Source organism: Gymnogyps californianus, chromosome 2 (assembly GCF_018139145.2).
Source record: "Gymnogyps californianus isolate 813 chromosome 2, ASM1813914v2, whole genome shotgun sequence".
Taxonomy (NCBI): Eukaryota; Metazoa; Chordata; class Aves; order Accipitriformes; family Cathartidae; genus Gymnogyps; species Gymnogyps californianus.
The window spans coordinates 79135777-79162145 of record NC_059472.1 but is presented as its reverse complement, the minus strand read 5'-3'; the positions used below and the strand labels follow the sequence as shown (position 1 = coordinate 79162145).

Here is a 26369-nt window from a genome sequence, read left to right as displayed (position 1 = left end):
AAAAGATTTAAGTTCTGAAAAGGTCCTAATGAGAGGGAAAACAATATGGAACCATTGCAGTCCTTTCTTCAGTTGATGTTTCTTTTACCAGCTCAGCCACAGCAGGGTCTTGTGAAGTTCTCCTGAGTAAGGCTTGGTAAAACTATTTGTTTAATAGAGCATGTTCATGCAGACAAAGTAGTCAAAAGACAAGCTGTATTTGTGTAAGAGTCAAAAAAAAAAAGTCAGTCCTACCAGAAGTGTAATGAGAAATGCAGCAATTACAGCTGTCCAGTCTTCTCTAAATTTAATTCTGTGTTTTACTTCTTTTCTTACAATCACTCATGAAGTACAGGTAGGAAGATCCATAACAAAATACCTTTTACTCAATATAAACAGGTGAGTGAAGGTATCACTCCCTAGGTGTGAGCATCAGTATTTGAGAGGCAGGAGAACAGGATAACCATGTATTCAATTAACATCCACTGAAGGGCAATTTCAAGAGTGGGATAAAGAAAAGGAAGTGCCAGAGAAGAGGATCTTCTTGTATTGTAATGTGCAAATAACGGTCCTTTGAACACAAATTATTGTCTTGCATGCATTTATTCCCTTTTTTTTTTCCTTCCTCTCACCTGGTGCTGAAGAGTAGGCTTGATCAAAACAGTGTTGAGGGCTGGGTCAGAAAGTTTCTTAGCAGCACCATGCCTGTTTGCTTGTCACTGGAAAGGAATAAACCAAATGTTTTAGAACAGTACTTCAACATGGTAAATCCTAGTGTTGGACAAGATACAATTGAGGGTTATTGCAAGTGAGAGCAGTGTGATTAAAAAGTGGTTCTTACTAAAAATTGTCAATCTGGTAACTGTAATGACAAATCAGTTCATTTGTGTGCTCGTGCATTTTTGAGCTCCCATGTACACGGAGCTTGTAGCAATCTAAGTGTATTGGTTTTGTGTGACAAGGTTTTGGTAGCGGGGGGCTACAGCGGAGGCTTCTGTGAGAAGCTGCTAGAAGCTTCCCCTATGTCCGATGGAGCCAATGCCAGCCAGCTCCAAGACGGACCCACCGCTGGCCAAGGCCAAGCCCATCAGCGACAGTGGTAGTGCCTCTGGGATAATATATTTAAGAAAGGGAAAAAAACTGCTGCACAACAGCAGCTGGAAGAGAGGAGTGAGAATCTGTGAGAGGAACAACTCTGCAGACACCCAGGTCAGTGAAGAAGGAGGGGGAGGAGGTGCTCCAGGTGCTGGAGCAGAGATTCCCCTGCAGCCCGTGGTGAAGACCATGGTGAGGCAGGCTGTCCCCCTGCAGCCCATGGAGGTCCACGGTGGAGCAGATATCCACCTGCAGCCCGTGGAGGACCCCATGTTGGAGCAGGTGGATGCACCTGAAGGAGGCTGTGACCCCATGGGAAGCCCGCGCTGGAGCAGGCTCCTGGCAGGACCTGTGGAGAGAGGAGCCCACGCTGGAGCAGGTTTGCTGGCAGGACTTGTGACCCTGTGGGGGACCCACGCTGGAGCAGTCTGTTCCTGAAGGACTGCACCCCGTGGATGGGACCCATGCTGGAGCAGTTCGTGAAGAACTGCAGCCCGTGGGAAGGACTCACATTAGAGAAGTTTGTGGAGGACTGTCTCCCGTGGGAGGGACCCCACGCTGGAGCAGGGGAAGAGTGTGAGGAGGAAGGAGCGGCAGAGACAATGTGTGATGAACTGACTGCAACCCCCATTTCCCATCCCCCTGTGTTGCTTGGGGCAGGGAGGAAGTAGAGAAAATCAGGAGTAAAGTTAAGCCCGGGAAGAAGGGAGGGGTGAGGGGAAGGTGTTTTAAGATTTAGTTTTTATTTCTCATTACCTACTCTGACTTGATTGGTAATAAATTAAACTAATTTCCCCAAGTCGAGTTTGTTTTGCCCATGACAGTAATTGGTGAGTGATCTCTCCCTGTCCTTATCTCGACCCACGAGCCTTTCATTATATTTTCTCTCCCCTGTCCAGCTGAGGAGTGATGGAGCAGCTTTGGTGGGCACGTGACGTCCAGCCAGGGTCAACCAACCACAGACAGAAAGAACAATTCCAGATAGATGGTAGGAAGAGTATCCATATGCAAACATGCCACACAGGCAGCACTTGGAGGACAAGCCTGTTATGGATCTTTTAAAATTGGTTAAAAATAAAGTGCATTTTGTGTGACCTATGTGTGACTATGGATAAAATGAGTGGGAGTTTATCACTGAGAGCTGGATTGAAGACACTGGCATTTTCATACATTCCTAATGCTAATTCCATGCTAATTCTAGCAGGAATATATGCAGTACCTTGATGGATCCTTTCCTCCATCTGCTAAAAAGTTAAGAGGTTTTGACACTGAATTTTGTGGGCACAAGACTTCACATAACCAATCAAAGTCTATTAGTGATGAGATTTTCACCTGTAGCAGTTAGCATGAGTTAGGCCTAGTTAGCAGAGCCGTTAGTACAAGCCTATGAATTTTCAGTTTTTGCTGTTGTAGAAGTTGACAAAAATGTGATCAACCATCAGTCTAAAGCAACAGAATAGCGTTGGTGTGCTCAAGAAAAGAGGTAGCCAAATTATGCAAATACCCTGTTGATCATCAGGAAGTGCAGGTGTCCAGAAGTATTCAGAACAAACAAGCTGTGAGCACCAACGATGGTGACAGCACATCAGAAAATGGCATTTGAATGGACCAGTCATCAACAGGGTATTCTCTACCCAATCCTGTAAAAAGGACACCTAATAATATTGGGGGAAACCATCATTTGCTAACAAACTACTTGATGAAGTCAAGAGGTGAGAACGGGGTTGCCTCTTCATTATGAAGCAAGCCAAAGATTACACAACAGCACAGAAAAGACCTGAACACAGCTGTCACTGACAGCAAAACAGCTAGGCAGTGAATTTTTGCTTAACCTTCAACCTACACATCTCCTGCTGTGAAGAACTGCACCAGTTCATGGCTTACTGCCAAGACTGATACCAAACTATAAACCAACCTCAGAGCAAGCAGAAAGAGGAACGCAACAGACTAGAAACGTACCCAACCACCCCAACTTGGTCCAAATAGCAGAACAGGATGAAAGATTCAGGTGGGACTATGTCGTGCCTTTGTCCTTTATACCCACTGAAGGCAACCAACACCAAGACCATTCCAAGAAGGACAATTTACCATAGCTAATGCTACAAAAATTGAAGAGCCAAACCATTTAAGACCAAGTGCATACTAGATGTTTTCTCAAGAAAATTTATAGGGAGAAGTAATTCAGGAGAAACACAATAGAAACTTCGGACTCCAAGTGGGAACTCCTGGTTTCTCTCTCTGGTTTATGATCTATGTTAAATCCAAAGAGCAGCCCATAAGATCCTGCTGGTTCCAGTACCAGTAATATGCAGATGATACAAACCTGTATGTAATTGCTTCCTACAGGGAAAAATATACCACCAGATAGTGACTTCAACATTTCAAAGACGGATAAATAACAATTTATCATTTAACAGTTGACCACTTAACAAGAAAGAACTATGTACACTTTTGATATAACCTTAGTCAACCTTTACTCCTGTCATCACGGCTACGCCCAAAGTGAAGATAGACTATTCACCTGAAATTAAAGGTTTATGGAGAACCCAGAGGTGATCAATACATTAAAATTCCATGCACGGATTTCTACTTACGCTTGTTCTTTAATTCTGTGGAGGAATGCTTCAGTTTTCTCCTCCGGTATCTCTCCATCGATACTGGCCAAATATGAGTAAAGGAACGAGAATGTTTCGAAGGGAATGCGAGCTGCTCCACCTTCTGGGTCCCTTGTTAAGATTTCGCAGGCATGCTTCATTGAACTCAGCAAGGACTGCAGGGGGTTCAATCAAGAAATGAGAGAAACAGTATCAGAGCCATGAACATCCTTTGCACACCATGACAAAATCCACACTGTAAGCCACTAAAAGTGAGTGTAAATGAGATGAAGGCTTTATCATCGTTACCTAGCTTTCAACCTCAAATTGACCCTCCAGTGCAGGTCCAGGAATGGAAACAATAAAGAAGTTCTAGTAGAGACAGGAGTTAAAAATACCAGAATCCTGTGATGTTTAAAGATTGCACAGGGTAGTCTGAACTCTATCTCCAATATGGCCAAATTGCTCTGTTCTGCTACTGTAAAAGCTCCAACATGACTATACCTAGTGATGTGTGTGTGTGTATTTATTATCTCAATGGATCTAAATGAATTCTCAGGAGCATTTAAGACAGACAAATCTACAAACCCCAGAAAATTCATATGGGTTTGATGATTTTTATTATGACATCATATTATATGATATTAATTTTTAGGAGTGCTGATATTTACTGTTTTCCCTATTTGTATGCAAGTTCCATTTTAGTAGTTAGTACAAAAAGCACTGAGGCAAAAAGCATTTCAAGACTATTTCAGTTTAGTCAAAGCCCAATAACTTCTGAGTTCCCTTAAAAACAAACATGCCTCAAAGTATTAGTTCCAAATATACTCTGAAAAAATCCTTTAGTCAATACAGTGCCTACAATCCAGTGCCCTACGCATGCTGAGCTATACAGGGAAATGTGTGGAAAAATTCAGTATTGAGCTTCATTGAGTCAAAGACTGGTTGGATGCCATTAAAACAAAGAAACAAACAAAAAACCCCACACAGGCCTTTTTTAACCCAAGTAGTAATATTTTTGCTATAACTTTTTCAAAATTTATCCTTACCTCTTCATTAAGCAAGCAAGCAATCAAGCAGTGACTTTTTACGAAGATAAGTATTTCCTAACAGTAGAACAGCAATATTTAAAATAAATGCAATATCTGTTCAAGATCTAGAACACAGGCCAGAGAAGTGTCGTTTTACAATCCTTTAACAGTTTTACATAATGTAGTTCCTCCCCTGGGAGGCCTCTCTGGGGAAGGAGAGGCAGCTGCCTATATGATGGCAGACTCTACCCTCCGCAGTTTGCTACCCCTCTACTGCCGTTCCCGCTCCTGCCACTCCAAGCTGCCACTGTCTGTCTCTCACAACACAGTAAAGTTATTCACATCGATTTTGCCACCTTTGAAAGACAATTTAACAGGCTACCTGTGTGGTCATTTCTCCAAGGCTGTAAAAACACATCAGTGCTTTACAGAAAGATACTTCAGACGACTGGTGTTCTTAAGAAGTTCATACTTGTCTACTCTTGTATCTTAACTGTGACCCTATTCAACTATGAACACAATTTACAGCTGCAGGAAATAAATGTAAATTTCTTGTGTGCGTCCTCCTCTCTGGAGGAAACTGAAGTTTAGGTTTCATTATGTAGAGCTGAAATCAAATCATTCACTTAATATCTGAAAGGATGTATAGATGGAGGTAAATTTAGTCCATCTAGCTCCATCAGAATGATGTTCCTGTGACTCTGTTTTTGTTTTGATTTTATTTTTTTTTTTAAGTAAGTAATGTTGCTGTTACTTTTTTCAAATGAAGAAAAGAGCTCAAACTACAAAATCATGTTGGGAGGGGGACTGGAATCAAGAAATAAATACACAGTTGACATGAATAAATATATATATACACAATTGCATCGCCAGGCCAGATCAACATTCAGGGCTTCCAGATATTGCAACATTCTCAGAATACTATTTAATATGTATTTTCTTTCTAGTGCCCCTTCTTCCCTACCGTAGAAATCATTAGAAGTATTATACTTCATAAGAACATCAGCTTAGTGCATTTTATAATCTCTCATTCTGTTGAAATGCTCTGCTGAGATTTTATTACTGACATTAAAAGAATTAAATGTAGATTTAGTAACATTAACTGCCTCTGTGAAAATTTAATTGACTACACAATCAATTAAAAATTTATGTTTTAATTTCTCCCTCTAGTTCTCCTCCACAGACATTTACACTGATGCCATAAAGCATCATTCCTCTATCATCCTCTCTCTTATGGTCCAAGCTCCCTGCAGGCATGCTTGCTCTTCTACTGTCATCCCAGCAAACTGAGGACTTAGCCCTCTTCCTGGTTAAGCTCCCCTGATCAAAAGCTGACGGGGAACAGAAGTAAACACACAAGCCATCTTGCCAGCTGCTGGAAAAGCAATCACCATTCCCCAAAGTCCATTTGCATTAATTGTTCTATGGTCTACCTCATATATGTTCATATACGACCGTTTGTGTTTGGATACGAGGGCTCCTGCTGTGAACGTACCCCACCGAGCACGCTGCACCCAAGTGCCAGAACCTTCATCCATTCCACCTCCTCACCAAAGTTGTCCAACTGCAGGATGGCTTTCAGCTGCGCCTCTGGCAAGCACAAGTGCTTCCATTTTTCCTTCAGTTCTGCAACATTCACCATGCCTTTGGGAGAAAGCTTTAAACATAATCATGGTACCACAATAAGAACTCCGAAAACCAGAATGAAACTAACACCACAGTCCCTGCCCAAAATACACCTAATACTTGACAGTCAGTCTCCTCAACCATCCCCAACACATCAGCGTTCCTCGATAGCATTGTGCGTTTGATAAAGGCTGTTTTGTACCTGTTTGTGCAAGATTTTAAGGAGTCCTGGGGTCAAACCAGCATCTGTTTTCTCTGTTGCTAAAGGCATTTCAATCCTCTCCTTCACAGGAAGGGGCTCGCCTTTTGACAACGCTGAAAAATACCTAAGCGAATGGGAAGAGCAACACACTTCAATGCCCATGGCCATTACAAGCTGCATAGAAGTAAATGCTCTTACAGTTCAGTGAATGAATCCACACGCTCCTGCGCAGGAGCAGCGGCACTCGGCAAGTTGCCTGCACGCACAACTCCCATCTCCCTGTGCCCAGATACCACCTTTCTTTTTAGTGGAAACCACAATCTTTAGACTTTAGACACACTCCTTTTTAAGGCATTCTAATAATTCTTAAGGCATTTAACTTATTTTGTGCATGATACACTCAGCCCTTCTTGGCAAAGGCAGAGAGTGATTTATTAACATCAGAGTGTGCTTGCAAACCAAAGCGCAGGCTTTTCCCATTTGATTGATGAGCACCTGCGGGCTCGTTTGTTTAAACATTCCCCTCACACACTACCTGAAAAGCACAACTGGCTATTTACGCTGCAACTCTATCATCAGCATTTCTGCTATTTCTGTCCACTCCAAAATAAACTTTAAGACTAGAGCAGAAAGGGAATTATAATTAAAAGGATGTGCATCTAAGTCTGCCACAGCCTTAAGAGCAGCCACCTCTGCCATAACTGGCCAGCAATCTGAACTGTGCAAGGAACTAAGGAAAACTTAGTTTTCATTCAGTCAGTGGTAGGTCTAATTTAAGGTTTTCTCCACTCGTGCTCCCTCATCTGCCCTGGTCACCCATGTCCACGCCCAGGCTATCCCATGCTGTGCAAATACTTGCCAAAATGCACAGCAAGCAGCACTGCAGAACTGAATTAGTGTGACTGTATAGAAATAGATGCACAGTATGTATGTACATACAACACCTGGGCTATTTTTCAGCTAGATCCATTTCCCCATCTGATTATTCACAGGGACAAGCACTACAACGCCAGCAGCGCGTGTGAAACCACAGCTTTGCTCTGCTTCATGTGGCTCCCAGGTCCAGACCTTGCTCCACGCCAGGCGCTGTCACACCAGAGCATATTCCAGAAAGAGGAGTGTGCCAGCAGCAGCAGCCGCCTACCCATCTGCAGGGGCTCCTCCGACCGAGCTGGTGCAATCTTTAAGCAGAGGTCGGGGTCTGGCCGGCGGCACGGCCATGGCGGTGCCACGCTGCCCCTGCTCTCACCAGCCCCACGTCCCAGCAGGCTCAAGCTACCTGGCAGCCGCTGCTTCTGACTGCTCGGCTGGGGCAAGCTCCCTGCACATCCATCGCCCGGAGGTACGCTGCACCCCACCTCCATCACGTTCCTAAGAAACGCCATGCCATTTTAAGATGTTCCCACTGCCTTTCTCCAACACTGCAGCTGCAGCAATTCAGCTTCAGGGTTTTTTTTCTTTTTAATGGACAAGCCAGACTCCAGCCTGGCTTTGTTAACAGCCTCCCCTCCCTCATGTACACAGTACAGACATTTTTCAATCCCCCTCAACTGAGAACATCTCACAGATACCTTTCAAGAGCTTGTCCACACAAACTGTAGGATAGGAAAAAATGATAGTGAACGGTTGAGGTAAAAGAAAAAAAAAGAAGTTAAAGAAGAAACATATAAACATCTTAAATCAACTTTACAGTGAGAGATTTATTATGTGGACTATCACCTAAAAGTTGCAACTTTTCAGCCTCTTTTCCTATTTCAGTAACATTTAAGGAGACTCTTTAATTTTGTTCCTGGAAACAAACAAAAAAAAACCTAAGCAAGCTTAAGAATTAGAAAGCTATTTTCTAGGTTTCCTTTAAATTCCAAGAATTAAGTCTCACACGAGAGGAGAAAAGGAAAAAAACAAGTTGGTCTTCAGGACAGAGAAATTAATAACAAAAAAAATTAAGATGCATTTTTCTGTATGGAAATCAAACTATTCCAGAAATATGCCAGTCCTGAACCTCAATGAAACAGAAAATAAATCAAGTACTACACTTTTTCTAAAAGGCTCACATGCTGCATTAATGCACAGAAGCATGTATGCAATATACAGGTTGGTTTAATATTCAAAGCCAGCTCCACTGTACAATAAACAGGAGCAGTCAGATTTTGTGGGTCCAAACGCATAGCGCTACATCGTTATGTGAACATCATACTTACGCAGCCGCCCACTGCAAAACATCATGAGGTTGAGTCCTAATAGCAGCTTTAGTAAATTGCTTCAGAATATCAGGTAGCTCAGGGGGGATTTTGATCTGCTGAGCACAAAACATGGTTTCCGGAAGAGGCATGGTCTGTTCGTGTTCCGTTACAAGGACCTGAAAGAAATAATAGAACAGCAGTTCACAGATGCAGAATGGGAATGAAAAACTGCGTGTGCACATGGGGGCCAACAGCGCTTGTACCCAAAGTCCCTCCTGTCCTACCCGACTGCTGGGGCTACTGGAGAACTGAGAGACTCAGAAGTGTAAACAGACAAGCGCTGCGTGTCTCTGAAGAACTTAAACTCGATGGCAACACCAAGTAAAAGACTAGAGCTCGGACACCAACCACAGCTCTGGGTAAGGAGAGCTACTACTTTAACAGGTATCTTTAGACAGTTTCAAACTCATTTTTCTCCTCAAATCTACCACAACACGAATTTGTAAAACAGCCAGTCCAGACAAGTCACACCACACATGCCAACGTGAAAGCTAGCTATGTTGACAACTCACTACTGCACGCCAAGGAGAGTCTTGTCATTTTTGTACAGAAGCTAGAGTATGCAGATTACCAAGTTTCTACTGTGGTTACGTTATTCAAAAAGCACTGTAGCAAAAAGTTACCGATATGTCCTCCTGCAGACTTTACATCAAAAAAATTACAGTGACAAACAAAACATTCACGTGCGCTGCAATTATGCATTACACTTTGCTCATACAGCTCTACAGGTAGGTTTGTCTCATTCAGGACATAACTTATTTGTTGCAAGGAGTCCTGTTCCCCAGGATCCAAATGAAGGGACAGACATAGGTTACTGGATGGTCCTTCTCCCATTATAGCAATGGAGCACATTTGGTGGGAAATGTGGGCACTCTCCTCATCACTTCAAGGACACACTACAGCCTACTTCAGTTGATTTAGCAACAAGAGCTGAAAACATGTCAGCTATCTGCAGAAGGGAAAAGCAGTGAAAGCAACGGCATCAAGAAAGAAATCAATGTAACAGCATCCTTTATCCCTTTAGATTCTTTTATTTTTAATTTTTAAGATGAAAATAAGAGTATCTGGCAGGTGGCTTTCTTCCCCTATCATGTGAATTTTCCTGTACTGGAAAAGAAATTAAAAGTCAGCGATGGAGGAATGGGACTGCTGTGACTCAAGGCTCCTTTGAGGATCAAACCATACTTAGAACTTCATTTCTGGAGAAATGCAGACAGGGTACAGCGTCTTCATTACTCCAACGCAGCAAATTTGCATGGGGGACAGACTTCAGAGTGTGCATTTAATTACTACATTGGTCACGCTCTTTCAGTAATGATTCAAAAATACAGCTCTAGCCAAGGGACTGAAGCTGAACGCAAAAAGTTGGGGATTTCAGGATAAGCTAGAGAACAGAAAAACCTTGATGAAGGAATACACGTGTGTGTGCATGTGCCATTGGGAAGCAGAGAAAAGAATAAAGAACTAATCAGAAAAGAAAAAGTAGAGACGAAAAAAAGCACGAGACCTGCTTTTCTATAGTAAGCCATTAATCACAGAGCCTCACAGAAGGGCTCGAGGTTGGCAGGGACCACTGGAGGTCGTCTGGTCCAAGCCCCTGGCTCAAGCAGGACTACTGAGAGCAGGCTGCCGAGAACCATGTCCAGATGAGTGCAGAGTATCTCTGAGGAGGGAGACTCCGCACCCGCCCTGGGCAACCTGTGCCAGTGCTTGGTCACTCTCACAGTGAAAAAGGGTTTCCTGAGGTTCAGAAGGAACCTGCTGTACACATACATACCTAATAAGCAAAGAAAAACGCAGTCAGGTCAGCCAGCCTTTGCAACTTTTCACCATCAGTCCAGGGCAATACCCACCTAACACAGGTTACTCTCTACCTAAACGCAAAGGTCATCTAATCTTTCTCACCTCCCGTTTGCTCTTATTTTCTACTTTTCCGTTCACGCACCCGAAACTAGCCCCAGGTGTTCTGGGCACAAAGCTAAAACCAACAAGTAGGCGCACGCAGACTAGACTCGCCTAGCTGTGGGTGACAGCAATCCGCCAGCCCAGAGCCGAGGAGGACCGTAGCCGGCTGCCAACGTCCCGGCTACCTGCTTCGGGAAGCCCGCCCGCTGTCCCGCGGCCTGAGGGCCGGCTGCCCCCTCCCTCCCTCCCCCCGGGCCGCCCCGAGCCATCGGCAGCGCCGATTGTTGCGAGCCGCCTGACACCAGCCCTTGGAGGCCGCCGCCAGGCCCCGGCGCCGGGAGAGCTGCGGCCGGCGGGAGCCCAACCGGCGTCTCACGGCTCCGGCCGGCGGGCAGCGCCCCCGGGCACCCCCCGCAACGGCAGCGCCCGGCCGAGCCGTCCCTGAGCGGCCTCCCCGTCCCCGCCGGTGCTGCCCCGGGGCTCGGGGGAGGCCCGGCCAGGGCGCCTCACCTGCCCCTCTTGGCGGCCCCGCTGCCCGGGCAACGCGGGAGGGAGGGGCCGGGGCGGGGCGGTAGGGAGGCCGGCCCGGGAGCTTAACGGGGGAAGGCGGGGGCCAGGGGAAGGAAGAGGGTGGTCGGCCACGTCGTTTAAAATGCAAGAGCAACACCTGTTTTCTACAAACTTCTGAAAAGACCTGAAACAGCTTAGCGCTGAGGCACCGGCAGAGCCCCTCGCGGGGAGGCCGATCTCTGGGTCCCCCGGGCTCTCTGCAGCCCGCTGGCCCCCTGCCTGTCCCCCGACCACAGTGATGCACCGCTTGGTTAGCGGCATCGTCCATCTTGCCTTTGGCCCTCTCGTACCTCGATGCCAGGCTTGGATGAGATGTGAACAAACGCCGTCTGAGCTGCAAAATAGACACAGGGCAACGTATTCCCTAAAATTCCTGCTACTCGCAGCAGCAGCAGCTGCTGCAAAGGGCAGCTCAGCCACAAGCACCTCTGCTGGTCAGCCTCCGCAGTCCTGGAAATTCAGGACAGCAATACTGCTGATGGACTGGCCCCACTGTTCACAGCACGGCCAGTACCAGCTGCTGCTCAGCACCTGCTGCTCCAAACCCGGCACAACACGTGCCGACAAGGCCGCGTGGGCTCTCCCACCGCTCCAGAACGCCAAGGAGCCAAAGCGCCCTCTCTGCCTGGAAGTCTTGGTGGAGGACAAGACCTCTGCTCTTTCCACTGCAGATAAAAACAGTGCCAGAGGTAACCTGAATGGTTACTCTGTGAAGACACCAGTGCACCTCTTGATTATAAAGCAATGCCCCTCCTGTCCCTTCTGGCATGGGCTGTAAGTAGCCTGAGCACTCAAATGAACTTGATAATAGGATTATTTGCTTCAGAAAGCCTTCACAAGCCATCACTCCAAAGAAACTTCGGTGCTGCATGCTTGAAACAGGCCAAACAGTTACTGAAAAAGAACACAATCTTATTTGAAGCCCTTCCTAATCCACATTATGTCCCCACTGATGAACATGTAAGGCCATGCAAGACAAAGATAAAATGGTGGTCTCTGGAAAACAAAAAGCACACATTTTAACAACTGTTTAATCTTTCATAAAACATGAATACTCTGCATAGGCTACAGGCCAAGTATTGGGCCTCAAAATACTTTGCAGGGTCCTGCAACTACATGAAAACAGCAAACTTCTCACATATCATGACATACCTGTTCTTTAAATGGTTAGATGCTTTAAAGCAATTAAGAACACTATAGCAAAAAATACCTGTAGCAAACATTATCCTGCAGGGGTTTACAGAATGGAATTTAATTAATTTCACAATGCAGTTTTTCAAAGGTGTCTAGGGATAACAGGTAAACAGCAAAAGTTTCACATTCTCTCTCATCCACAGTCCTTGGACACACTTGGAACTATCCTAAAAATGCTCAAAAAGTAAATGTCATACCCTCATTCTTCCAGCTATTTGGTCAAGTGCAGCAAAATCATGCATAAAGCTGCCAGACCATATTATGAGAGACAGCAGCATGTCGATGGAAAGTTTTTCTATGAGTATTTCATGAAAAACTGTGTATTCTTAAAATGTTATTTTATATGAATTGCAAACTGGTGGAGACAGCAAAAGGCTAAAACTTTCATATAAGAATGAAAAATAACTGGAAAACAGGAGACCAATTCATTGCATGCTGCTCCAGAACATGCTTAATCTATAAAGGCATGACTAAATTAATCTTTGTATAAATGCTTACATGTAACAAAAATTAACAAGACATACTGCATCAAGTAATAAAACCTCGGGGCGGGATACGCTGGTTGCTCTTTGCAGGAAGAGGAGCATGGGCACTGCTCTCCTCTCTCCTTTGAACCCAACTGGCCAGAGATCATCATATATTTAACTGCAGGGGGGAGCATGCAATGGGACGGAGGGGATGGGGCGACGACAACCTGCAGTGACATGAGTTACAATCATCCTTACTACGCAGTCTCCTAAGGAGAACCAGATGTACTGCACATCATCTACTCGTTACTCCTGTGTTAACAGTACCCAAAGTATGTGCCTAATTACTCATGTTGTTTTAAGTCTGGCATATTGGGATATCATTGAGTCCTTCTGAAGTCATTTATACTTCAGGGAACTAATATTTTTAGCTAAAAGTAGCATGCTTTTCACGTGTAATTACACTAAAACATCTGCTTAAAGATTACTGTAATTCAAGGATATAAAAGCGAGAAGACTGAGACAGTGTAAAAAATAAGGACTGGAATAACCTCCAAGATAGTTGGTGAGTAAAATTAACATCAAGAGGTAGGTGAGGGAGGGAGGCTTCAGCTTTGGGGGCTGGTGATGTGACAACACTTGTTAATTATACACAGGTTAATGCAAGGTTGTTTAAGGAAACTCGGGATTACACAGGTAAGTAACGTGGCTGTTAGGTCAACAAATCCCTTTCAACGAGGAAGAAAAAGAGATCACAGAAAGGCACAGTGAGAGGGACATCGGTGGATCATGTTGAGAATCTTGGCCCAAAGTAGTAAGGCCTAAACAATTTATGCTGATGAAACTCTATGAAAACACAGGTAGTACATACACAAGTGTAGCTTCAGTGAAAGAAGTAACTCATTCTTCCTAGACACCGAGTACTTCCCCCTATGCATTTTACCAATTACTCTGTTATATTAAGAGCATTTAAAAGTCTATCCATGGACATAATTGTTGCTTTATAGCAGCACTGCCTGATTTCACCTTCAAAATTCTTCTTCTGCTTCCACGACTCCTGGTCACAACTAGCCAAAATATCCCATGTATACGCCATTCTAATGCAGCAGTATTTTTAGATTCAGCGCATTCCTTACCGAACTTCACCAGGCCATGTATGCGATTTGCACCTGCTGAACAAGGCACACCAACGCGGATCTTCACTATTTAGGTTCTATTACATAAGTTCTATTCAATATAAATAAATATGAGCTTTGCAGCATTCTCTATTTTTGTAAGCAACAAGGAAGTCTGTTCTAAGTAAAACTAGTGTCATTTTCCAGGAACCGAAACACTCCTTGAAAGTTAAGTGATTTAACATAAATCAGACAAGTAAGGTTAAGTGCCTCCCCCCGTTGTCAGACAACTCCAGATATGTTTGATTTCTCCTTATACGGGGGGGGGGGGAGCGCGCCTATGCAGCTTTGGCATTGGCCACTACTCAACAAGTACGAGAGAACAACAAGTAAGCATATAAGCAATGAAACTGATGTGCAGAGTTGTGAAATAATCTTGCCATTGCTCCATCCCTCAGTATTATATTGAATTCAAAACACTCTAGTTTGGAACGGTATTTGACCTTTGGAAATACCATCTTCTAAAAATTTCCATTATTGAGTAACTTCGATTTCGGCATGTCGTTTCTCAATTTATGGTGACTTCCAAACGAAGCACTTAAAACCAGAAGCATAGCTTGTCTGGAATAATCATAGACTTAATAAAATTGCTGTTAACTATGCCATTCTTTAGTTCCAGTTAATCTAATTAAGAACTGAAATACCACAGTAAGAGAGCTCTAACTTACCATTATGCTTTGTAAAAGTTGTTTCCTTATCTGTTTCAGAAGACACGTTCCTTTTTTTGCATCCTGAACTTCATTAAACAGGGAACTGAATCTTGGTAGTATAATGTTTTTATTACTGTATCATCATTTCTGCTAAGAACCCCACTCATTGCTCAGGCTGTCCAGTGCCCATTCGGAAGGCAAGCAGACCAAGAACACTGACCCTGCCACAACGAATTTCCAATCTAGATATAAACGAACAGGCAGACAGTGGAGTACGAGGAAACAACATGACACTGATCAGCATGCCAGGCAGTGGAATCAACAAACCACTGTCATTCATGCTTTGTAAGGTGAAGGGCTTTTTACAGAGTTCTCTGAAGAACAGTGGGGCTGCTGTGCAGATTTTTATGAAGACCTTTGCTCAAGCTTCGGGGAAAGCAAGGAAAGAATTAATGCAGTCAGCTGAAAAGTGATGTGAATACTGTAACTGGTGTTGGAGCTGGCATCTTACCGAGGAAGTTACTGACAGAAAATAGTTACAGGTTCCAGAGGGCCCTCAGAAACAAAAACAAGTAACTTAGGCTTTACCCAGTGGAGAAGGGGGAGTCAGAGAAAGGACGCAGAGTTTTAACTATTTTTAATCAATATAAAATAATCTGTGTAAAAACAGTCAAAGCCATGCTGCAATTAACTTCTTTCAGTATGCAGAAGATAGCTACAGAGCCATCTGACAGTTCTTGGATGAAGGCCTGTAGAACTACTAACAGCATTAGATTCTCAACACCACAAAGGGGATACAATTAAGCCAGTACGCATCTCCAAGTCCTCCATTCAAGACCCAAGGTCAACACAAATTGTGGTGAAAGCACACACACAGAATGTCTCCCAGTTGAAGAGTAATATGAGACAACTGCATGCTGTATTACTCTAGCACAGATGGAAGCCACTGGTACAGAGCTCGTCAGCTGTCTTAGTAACAGCCAGTTAACTTACATGCTTACTATCAAGTTTCTACGCCAGAGGAGTACACACAGCACAGTAAGGCAAACTATTAAAACAATAAAAAAGTAGTGTTATTTAATTCTTGTTCTATACAACCTCCATATTCTTTCCCAAAACACATGTAAAAATAAGGAGATATGGAGGTTAGATTTTTTGAAAGTTCAGAATGGACAGTTTCAGAAACAAACTTTACCTGGGATCTGTAAAGCAGTGCAAAAGCAAGCACAACAGTTTGATTTGAAACCAGTTCTCCATAACAAGGAGTGGATACACATAATGTAAGCTACATTAAAATAGCCACAGTTCACATTACATGACTGGCCCGATTCAGTTTTTTTCTGTCATGACTTGTCAAATAACAGTAATAAGAAACAGCACAAAGGCTTTTTCTTAATAAATTTTAATGTTAAGACCAGTTTGTCTGGATAAAAACACAAAGTTACAAGAACCACACTACTGCAAATTCTGCATGATGCACAGTAGTGCTCGCAATATTTGAGTGGCAAGACCATTTTGGAACTGTTTATGAAAGAGATGTCAAAGACAGAAACGTGGCCTAAGTAAGAATGTATGTTACCAGTGAATTTAATATTGTGAAAATAAATCTGTCCCACAACGTACACCACTGTAAATAGTCAAATGCAATATTTATGCACATCAAAAAATATACGGGGCGAATACTCAATTTAGCATTCAGTCAGCAACAGTAAATGAGAGAGAAATATTTTGGTTAGTCTTCTATGATTTCATTTCACTGGAAATTTCCTAATAAATCATTCCAAAGGGTAATATTTGTGGTTCAAAACCATCAGGGCAACAGCAATTCTGTAAAATAGTAGTTTCTGACCTTCTGATAGTGACAGCCCAATCCTCCTGCCACTAGATTCAGATGCATTTGGCTTGTGCTCACTGCCTTAGAACATGAGTGCAGATACCAAAAAATGAACTACCACCATCACAGCCTGGACCACATTAGCTCAAAACACATCAGATCAGAGATGCAACATCAATAAAAGGAGATGACACTCTTAAAGCACCTGCCAGATTCTCAAGTATGAATTATATACACATATGGTTAAGTAGAGAATACTGAAGGACAGTGTACTGAGTAGCAAGTTAAATGTTCCCTCAATTTTCTGATTACTGCAATGGATACTCACACTTCCCCCATTTAATCTAGGAAAGATACTGCAATCTAAGCATGTGATTTGATGGTACTTAAAGCTTTGCGATACTGTTATGTATTTTCTTTAAAATATCTACATAAAAAAACCCCCAAACATTACTGCAAAAGAACTCTATCTACATATAGAAATAACATAGACTTGATTTGGTGGCTCTTGCTTGACTGTGTCCTTGCAAAGGAATCTGCTAACTTTTCCTTGCCTGTTTAATAGCATATGTATTTCCCTGCCCCACAGGCAATAAATGGTATGTGATGAATCACTTCCTCAATGTTATTCCCATAAAAATTTACAGTGACCAATTCTGAAAGAAAAGATTTTTCGTTGTTGTTGTGGGTGGTCTTTTTTTTTTTTTTTAAACTAATTGTGCAATATAAAATTTGTACTACAATTTGCAACTTTGGTAACTTATAGAAAAAAAAGATTTCAAGCTCTTTAATTAAGGACCAGGTCAGTATGTTACTTACACTATGCTCTTTGTTTCTGTGCAAACACATCAGATAAGGTTCATCCCTCCTCTTGAGGTCCTGAAAAATTCTATTATTGTTAAGAAATTGGCTACAATTTAAGTTGTGAACCTATCTAATTTTCCTTGGTACCTTTAAATGCTTCCATCATCTAGCCTTAGTAAATTTTTTACTTACTGTTTCAATTCAGGAAATCTTAATTCCCAAAGCCAACCCGCCCCCCCATGCCACAACCAAACAGAAAAACCCAGTTGAGCCTCAACAAGTACATCTGAATTCTCAGAAGAAATATTTTCTTGATTTAACAGCAACTGTACAATATTACAAACTCAGACACATGAAAAACAATCAGGCAATAGAAAAATGTACAACAGCTTTGGTGTTATACAAAATAATAAAAAGACTTGACAGCAAGACACAGTTCATAATGTTCTCACCACAGCCACTTCATTGCTGACTGTAAGACAGTTATTTACTTTTGATATTCTCTGTGTGGCCTTTCCACTCATGAAAAATCATGCCATATTACTACAATAAGAACTGTTATGAACACCATAAGTAAGCTCCAAATTTTATAAAAACACCTTGCCTCTTCGCACTATTGCTTTGTGGCACATTGTCAACAGAACAGCAGTCCAAAATAAAGTGACAACTAGATTTAATAAATTAATATACTTTTTTAAAGATGTACAATGCACATTCGTTTTAATCCAAGGTTTTAGGGTGTCAGGATACTTCTATTTACACATATACAGACCTCAGACAGCATTGATAACATCAGAAAATGCAGATAAGGAACAGAGCCTTAACTGCTATCTGGATGCTGCTAACAGAAGCCAAAACACTGCTGAGAGTATTATTGGGAGAGATATCCAAAGACTGAAGAAGAGTCTATGAAAAAAGGACACGTAAAGGCAAAGGGAAGGTCAAGATGTTTAATATGACCACCTATTCTTGTGAAGACTGAGGTGGAGTTGTTGATGTGCCTTGTTTACCAGACTTTCGTTCATAATTCACAAGTCGTTGCCCAACAAGGTACCTGGGATTATAGTAAAAACAGTGAGAAATTAACAGAAGTTAATACAATTCTGTAACACAAATCCACTCTACCTCCTTTGCTGCAGAAGTAGCTTTCTCATTTCAATAAAAGTTATTCTACAAGTGATCCCTCCCCCCTTAATGATCTTCAACCATCCTCAACTTTTTTCTCAACATTCAGGCATTTCATAATGGAATGCAGGCACTACAGGTTTGTGTTTACAGCCTTAACTTTGGTAGTCATACAATTCAGACATATATAAGCTGAATGAAGATATGAAATACAGAGTGTGTTTGCATTATTTATATACTCAGCCCCTTTGCTGGATGATACTTTTAAGAGCATGTTCACAGTGTCTGTTTGAGCCACTGCCACTTGAACATCTGGAACAACAACTCAGATATAAAACCAAATGAGAGTGCTAATGAGGTTCTAAGTTCAAAAAAGAATCTGCCACAATGCAGAACATGCATTGGGTATGAGTTGAGCCTCTCTTATATCCAATGAAAAACACTCTCGTTGAAAAAAAAAAAAAAAGTATTGTAAAGGAAGAGCTTTTACTGCAGCTCAATCTTTCTTAAAGGGAGAGAAAATATCCTAATGCTACTCTATGTCAAGCCTAAGGGCTGCAAGATTCCTTTATTTAAATTTTGTTTCAACATCTCACCATCTCATGAGCTTAGCAGTTTTCCTACCTTTCACATTATTCCTTACTTCCTCTATATCAGTTTCACACTCCTGCTTTTTGCCATCTAAATTCCTTTCCATGCTTCCTATTTGTACACTGGTTCTACATGTAGAAGAGCCATATACACCTATGAATTCTTCCCCTGAAACCTGCCATTTCCTGTAGAAACTTTTTCACCACCGCTCCTTTTCTCATGGTATCCTAATCAAACAACCATCACATTTTTTGTACACTTTAGAATGTCACAAAAACTTGTATATGCTTTTGAAATTTGTTACATGAAAGATTTGATTAAGCATATTTCTAAACCATAAATCTCTACTAGCTAGCATGACTATGTTTACTTACTTCCTGAAATGAGATCATTAACTTAAGTTGTACAAACTTCTCATCTACAAGGATGGTTATAACATTTAATAAGTTCATTTAATATCAAAGTAATTTTCACTTAGATATATTTTCACACCTTTGTATACTGTTTACATGCCTTATTTACATAGGAAAGCAACTTGTAACATTAATGCAAGCTGCAATTCAATATGCATTCTGCCTGAAAGACACTAACATTTAGCTCAAAATCCATTTGTAAATATAAATACCAGCTATACATACTACAGTAGGCCAAATACTACAGAACATGTTATGAAGGCACATGGGGAACAGGATTTAAATCAGGTGATCAAATAAAAGGTGCTAAAATATAAATTGATCTGCTGAGAGTTTAATTTTAGTTACAACTCTCTTAATATTTCCAGATACTACTAATTTCACATTTACACCAAACTCTTAATGTATCATTCACTTCCTAACATTTAAGATTCAAACAAGTTTATTTTAGGTTTGACTCCTTTTGTAGTCAGTGGAAAGCAAAACTGTTCTAGGGTAACTCAGGAAATGAACACAACAAACTCATTTATTCCTTTTCAATACAAAAGAAGCCTAAGATGACTAGTTGCTGGGGTCCAAAACTTATTTTTCTAAATAACTAACACATAAGGTAATTAGGATAACACAAAAAATAAGGTAATAAGGATAACACAAAAAGCTTAGAAACTAAGCAGGATAACCAGAAAAACCACTGGGAAAATTAATATTTTATCAGGCATCTGAATGATACAGAGTAATAATGACTGAAAACATCAGAAAACAGTACAAAATTTGGTAAGGACAAACTCTATCAAATCAACTGAATGTTCTTTAACAGGTTAATTGGACTAACGAGTAGAAAGAATAAGAAAAACAGTTATGCAGAAAAGGTTGGAGAAATGGTTTTATAAGCAGCAGATTGAGACATGATTTTACTTCTAGCTATGTCATAATTATTATATTCATTTGTCCTTCAAGACTACAGAAGGGGAGAAAAACAAGCTATCAGCTTCATTTGTGGTAAAACACATTCAAGTAAGACAAAGGGGGGTGTCTTCCATTTATAAAGACAGTCTATTCCTGTGTTTATTTAACTGAATCACAGATAAAACATCTGCCAAGAACAGTTTAGGTCTGCCTTAGAGGGTCATTTGTCCAGAAAGCTTCTTAAAATTCCTCTTAGCCCGAAGTATCTACAACACCTGAATTGAATCTGAAGTTATCATCACAATTTAAAGTGGAAAAATTAAAATAACTCACTTGTCATTTTTAATATGTTCATAAAGGCGCTTGAACTGGCGGACTTGGAAGGAGAGAATTCCCATCAAAACCACCACCATAAGCAGAAAAGGATAAATCCGTCGCTGAACTAGGTTTTGCATTTCAGCGGTAACTCCTACAAAACAAGACACAACCCTCACATAATCTAACATTGCTTAAGTAACTCATGCATTTCTGCTTCTGTACTTGCTTCTATACTTTTTGTTATACTGTAACTTCCGTAGAAGGGCTGTGAAAGAAATAACACATCCATTTATCTCAGAGATCCAACATGACAGCTGCTGTTCTTTTTCATCTGAAGCATTAAAGCTGAAACTTTTCCATTAACACAGTGAAAATCCACAGTAAAAAAAATTGGGCTTATCAGCTCTTCTTGCTTATTGACTTCTGTATACCTCATATCAGAAAAAAGTTGACACTATAGAAGTCTGCATTCAAGTGAGAGGTTGAAGAATAAAATGGGACTTCTTGAACATGTTGTTAACATCAAAGCTAACTAGCAAAAGACAACTGTTGATGAAAAAGCACATCTACCCTGCTTCTAATAAAATTATTTCCCTCAATTATGAGGAGATAGGAAAGTCTGAAAAAAATAAACTATATTTACAATTTACATTTTAATACTGAATGAAAACCTCAAAACAAAACCAGTATTTTTAGCTGTTCTAAGCTTCCTTTAGAATCTGACAAGTCAGAAAAGATGTCCAGCTCAGTATAGCTCTTAAAGAGAGACTAAAATTAAAAAGTTGATTGTCCAAAGAAGAAATAAATTAATCAACCCTTTCCCAAACTAGCTAGATACCTACATTTCTGCTCTTAGACATTATGCAGTCCTATACTCTTGATGTACTCTACACTTCGTTTATTAAAAAGCCAGTTAGAATAATGTATTGCATTTCTCAAAAAATCCCAAACTTTTAAGATGACACAGCAATCCTTAAGCATCTACATTTGCTGGCAGAATACTGGGGTTTTTTTGTTTTTTGTTTTTTTTTTTAATAACCTAGAGCTTGAAGTTTATTTCCACAGATATACTTACATTGCTCTAAACCATCAGATGACAAACAAGTATTCTGAATGTATACATACCTAATAAAGGTACAACACCAGAAGCTATGATGTACGGTACACACAGGGAAAGTAACAGAACAGAGATTACAGGTGCTGCCAGTTTACGGATTATGAAGTGTAAATCAATGTTACGAATCCCATTTGCATATACCTAAGAACAAGAAGTTAGAAGTAGAATGGATCAATCAAGAAAGCCATGCTTTGCGCTTACAGTAATAATTACAAGGTTTTACACAATTCTCCTTATGAGAAGAAACAGGTGTTCCCAACCTGAAGAAAACCATGATGGCCACAGTTGAAGGAGGAAAAACCCTGTGCCAATCTACATCATGAGGCTTCCAGGAAATCATTTAAATAGTGCCCAGAGAGCAACTTAATCTGGGATAGTGTTGTGATTTGGTTGCAGGAGTGCAAGAGACCAGCTGAAAGATCATTAAATAGAGCTGTGGATGGTGGGTCTGTGGGTGACCCGGGATTGCTTTGTGCTGTTAACTTGCTGAAAGAGGATCCTGTGTATGCTAATAGAGCAAATCTATTAAAACTGATAACACAGGCAGAAAATAGGATCTTATTTTGTACTTGGTTGGGCAGACCAGAGCCCCTGTATGTGGAGTCTGTGCCTGAAGACAGGGCCTCCACAATTCCTGAGTTTCTGCAGCTACTACCAGGAGCTAAGGTCTCAATATGACTAGACTAAGCATGGGAAAAGACTGATTTCAAATGGCTACCACATACAGCTAGACGATGGCCTCTGTCCCACAGCCTGGATGTAACCATTTCTAAGGATGGCTCAGGAGAGTGTGTATCTAACAAACGGGCCCAGGGAGAGCATTCAAAATGGAAGGAAGAGCCATGGCATGCATCAAAAGGTACTCACAGAACTAAGACTACATTTCTCCAGTGTGACACCTAAAGTGATCAGTAAATGGTTTAATAACTGGGACTATGTGCTAGACTTAATCAAGAGAGGCACCTTTTGTAGAGAGGTCAGGACATGCACCACAGCCATTACATATAGTGCAGGGCTGAAAAGTTACTTTCTGACAAACAATTGAGATACTTCATTGAGACAACAAGCATAGACCTTGAAGGTTATAATCAAGAAAAAAATACTGCTGCCAAAGAAAGCAACAGGCCATGTGACTCAGAACTGCTCACAGAAACTGTTCTGTCTTGCTTCATAACTGAAGGGGAACAGAAATGGTGTCTTTCATATGCACTCATCTATGAATGAGGTAATCTCTACAGCTCTGGAGAAGGCAGAAATTCTCTGTTCTTGAGTGGTGGACATAATGTCCAGTATTTGGAAATATGTGGATTCATCTGAAGAAATAATGACGTTTCTCACTTTAATACAAACCTGATAAAATTACATATAGGTATACACAGCATTTTCTTGATTTCAGATTTCTGAGGTTTATTTTTGTTTTATTGTTGAGTGTACCTTAATGGATTAGGCTATACAATTTAAAAGGATTCTACAAGACTAGTTGAGTTTTACTCAGTTACTCAAATTACTCCATTACTACAACTGTAACTCCGTTTTCTAACTCACCATTCAAAAAACATTCAAAATGTATTACATAGATAATTCACATGGACAATTTTTTCGTACCTGTTCAATAACAGTTTTCAGCCACCACTGGGGACCCATCAGTGTTATGGCAGCGATTATTTTGGCATGCAGAACTCCAAGAGCCCAGTCCTAATTTTGTAAAAATGAACTGTTAGCATTAATGTATTTTTAAATAGTTTGACAACCAAAAGCTTTTAGAGCAACTTGTTAATATTACTTATAAGTGAAAAGATAATTACTTTTCTATTTACATGGGACATTGTTTAAAAGAAGTGACATCTTCTGCAAACTCCTAAGAAAAAGAGGATGCTCTCTAGCTTAACTGACATCTGTAAAACACCTAGCTCCCTGGAACCAGGAAAATCAGCTACTGCTATTAAACCAAAGGCAAATACAAAATAAAAGCATTACACTTACTTAAAGCAACAGACTAACATTCTGGTACAAACTAATTAACACTGGTAACGTTTACCCAGAAATAAGCTATTTTGATTCCTTTAAAAAAAGAAGAGAAGATACAAAGATGCTCACACAAGTCAGGAAACAAGTTTTTTTTTCTTCTTTTAAATTTTAATTGTTCACAAAACCCTACCTGATGTGAGAAAAGCTAAACAAAGCAAAGCAATGCTCTTCACAAAAGAACATCATACTATTCAGAGGAAAATTCATGCTTTACATATACCGCAATTATTACGGCATGGAATTAAAAGAACACAATGTAACTACAGGTTTCTAGCAAACACTGCACATCATGAGTCAATCCTTTCTGGATTACAGATATTTGCAAGAGATTCTTCAATAAAAACCACCAAAAATAGAATGCAAAGTATAGGTTGACAAGGCAGAATAATCAGCTACAGAACTGGTGAGACTTAAGACATCATAGGTTAATTAACTTCCTTAAACTGCTGGGGAAATATATTTTCTTTAACCAATTATTTAAAAAGACAGCTTTTGTTAACATCTATTACCCCAGATATGTTCAAAAATTTAAAAACTTGTTACAAGAAAAGTCAGCGTTAAAGTTGCTTCATGTTTGCTCAAGCAGGTAACCTTTGTATAACTCTATTCTCTTTTGTGAAAAATGGAAATTATTCTCAATTTCAACAGCTCCTTGTTAATTTAGAACAAGTCTCAAATCCCTCTAATCCGATATTTTGAGGAAGCTCTGCCACATGAAAATAAAATCTTTCAGTATATTTAATTCCAAACCTCTAAAAAACTAACATGCAAAAATTAAGAATTTTTAGAATCTCTAGAGTTACAAATTCTTTCCAAAACTGCTTGGAAACCATGATCATCTACCACTGCAATCATATGATGTCCTAACTTATTAGTCACTTACTTAAACAGACACCTCCGAAGTATACTTGTATTATAAAATAATGGAATATTTAAATTAGCAGTCAAATTCTTCTTTGTATTATGGCTTTCAAACATTTGGATACTGAAAGTAAATGAAAGCTTGTTTGTGGGCAGGTTAGAAAATCACTATCCCTGAACACTTTCTTGTTATTTAGTAATATGCATTCTAGATCTTTTGAGTTATGGTTCCCTCAGTTATGGTTTCTGAGTTACAAGTTCTTTCATAATTCAGCCTAGGTGATGGAAGCATTTGTCACTCAATCAACCGTACCTTCATTTCTTCCACCAACTTGCAGGAAAAAAAGTTTGCACTCCCTTAACCTGTGAGACTTTACTGCAGAAAACCAAAACACTACTACCTCAAAATCTTGTATTAATGGTTTGACATCTCAAACCTAAAACCAGAATGATCCTAACGCATATCAAAATTCCATTCATAGTGTGTATCATCACTGAATTAAAACCTTGTATGGAAAAAAAAGCTGAACCTCTTGCTGCGTAACTGTAGGCACAAAGCTTTCCAGAAAGGTCAGACAGAATATGTACGTCTGTGCACATGTACATACAGCTATACTAACTTCTGTACATAACTTTACAATTATGCTACTGAAAAAAGTGTCTATCTGATCACTGAAATGCAAAGATCCTCTGATGTCATCCCACAAAATTCAGCTTTTCATACTTAAAATTCCTAAGCATATCCTTTTGGTTTAAATAATCCTCACATCCAGACTGGCTGTCTTTTCTCTGCCACATAGAAACATACTTATGGCAAATGCTCTGAAGCACACGAATCAACATGAAACAAGAACTCCCATACTCCTTACTTCTAAATAAAGGAATGTATCAACAGCAGAAGAAGAATGGGAGCAACTGACCTGCCAAGGATAGAAGAGAGGTGTTTGATCCAAAGGAACTCTCAAAGGTGCAACGATGACCAGTTCAAACAGAAGACCGAGCAAAAGTGGAACCACACCAGCTAGCAGTATAGCCACTATTAATGTCTTCATTATCTAAAAAAACCAAGACATCTAATTAATATGTTTATCAGAGGATTCTTTTTGTTTAAACTTCAAAATGTAACTTAAACTACACAAACAGATAAAGCTGGAGAAAAGAACGACACAGACCTTTTATTCATACATATACACCCCCAGAAACAATTTTTACTACATATATAGTTTTGCAATGCAAGTGTTCGACATTGGGTCCTGTTCCATGCCCCCTCCAGAAAAAGGCATGCCTGTGCCTAGTGGTGTCCATATAGTTTTAAACCATAAAATCACCTTTGACTGTTATCAGTAGGGAATACTATCCAATGGCACTTCATTATATTGAGTATTCTTGTATGTTGGAAAATTAGAGAAGAATCTTTCCAAAACTGCCCATTTTTCTCCAGTGAAAACCAAACCTTAAAAATTCGCTCATTATGGAATATTTCTGACTTAAAAATGAAAGAGTCAGAATACCATGCTTGAATCTTTCTTTATTCTAGGATTCTCTTAATTTACATGCATCATCCAAAAATCAGATACAAAACTAGTCTGACTTAATTAACATGATCAGGACAAGGGACAAAGGACAAGTAGAGCATTACAT

General features: G+C 40.5%; 2 protein-coding genes across 4 annotated transcripts in view; both read right to left on the bottom strand.

Moving 5' to 3' along the window:
- Positions 1 to 240: 240 nt before the first annotated feature.
- On the bottom strand, positions 241 to 10582 carry ROPN1L (rhophilin associated tail protein 1 like). Its single transcript, XM_050890751.1, has 6 exons — positions 10548 to 10582; positions 8729 to 8886; positions 6528 to 6651; positions 6195 to 6356; positions 3669 to 3844; positions 241 to 698 (listed from the first exon to the last, which is right to left on the bottom strand). Exons 2-6 carry the CDS (start codon positions 8857 to 8859, stop codon positions 635 to 637), a joined length of 657 nt encoding a protein of 218 aa, XP_050746708.1. The 5' UTR covers positions 8860 to 8886; positions 10548 to 10582; the 3' UTR covers positions 241 to 634.
- A 7443-nt stretch (positions 10583 to 18025) lies between these two features.
- MARCHF6 (membrane associated ring-CH-type finger 6) overlaps positions 18026 to 26369 on the bottom strand; it is a 57328-nt gene continuing 48984 nt past the window's right edge. For all 3 annotated transcript variants that reach the window (XM_050890713.1, XM_050890714.1, XM_050890712.1), the window contains 5 exons: positions 25649 to 25783; positions 23445 to 23534; positions 21848 to 21980; positions 20738 to 20873; positions 18026 to 18423 (listed from right to left, as the gene is read on the bottom strand). In XM_050890713.1, the coding sequence (XP_050746670.1) occupies positions 18333 to 18423; positions 20738 to 20873; positions 21848 to 21980; positions 23445 to 23534; positions 25649 to 25783 (585 nt within the window). In that variant the 3' untranslated portion in view covers positions 18026 to 18332. The remainder of the gene's footprint in view (positions 18424 to 20737; positions 20874 to 21847; positions 21981 to 23444; positions 23535 to 25648; positions 25784 to 26369) is intronic.

What these genes read in the sequence shown, in the direction of transcription:
- ROPN1L (XM_050890751.1), bottom strand. Translation starts at nt 8,859, where the DNA reads ATGCCTCTTCCGGAAACCATGTTTTGTGCTCAGCAGATCAAAATCCCC. An exon ending in GGTGCAGCGTGCTCGGTGGG is followed by an intron (nt 3,845 to 6,194) that starts GTACGTTCACAG and finishes AACCCCCTGCAG; the next exon opens with TCCTTGCTGAGTTCAATGAA. An exon ending in CACAGAATTAAAGAACAAGC is followed by an intron (nt 699 to 3,668) that starts GTAAGTAGAAAT and finishes ATTCCTTTCCAG; the next exon opens with TGACAAGCAAACAGGCATGG.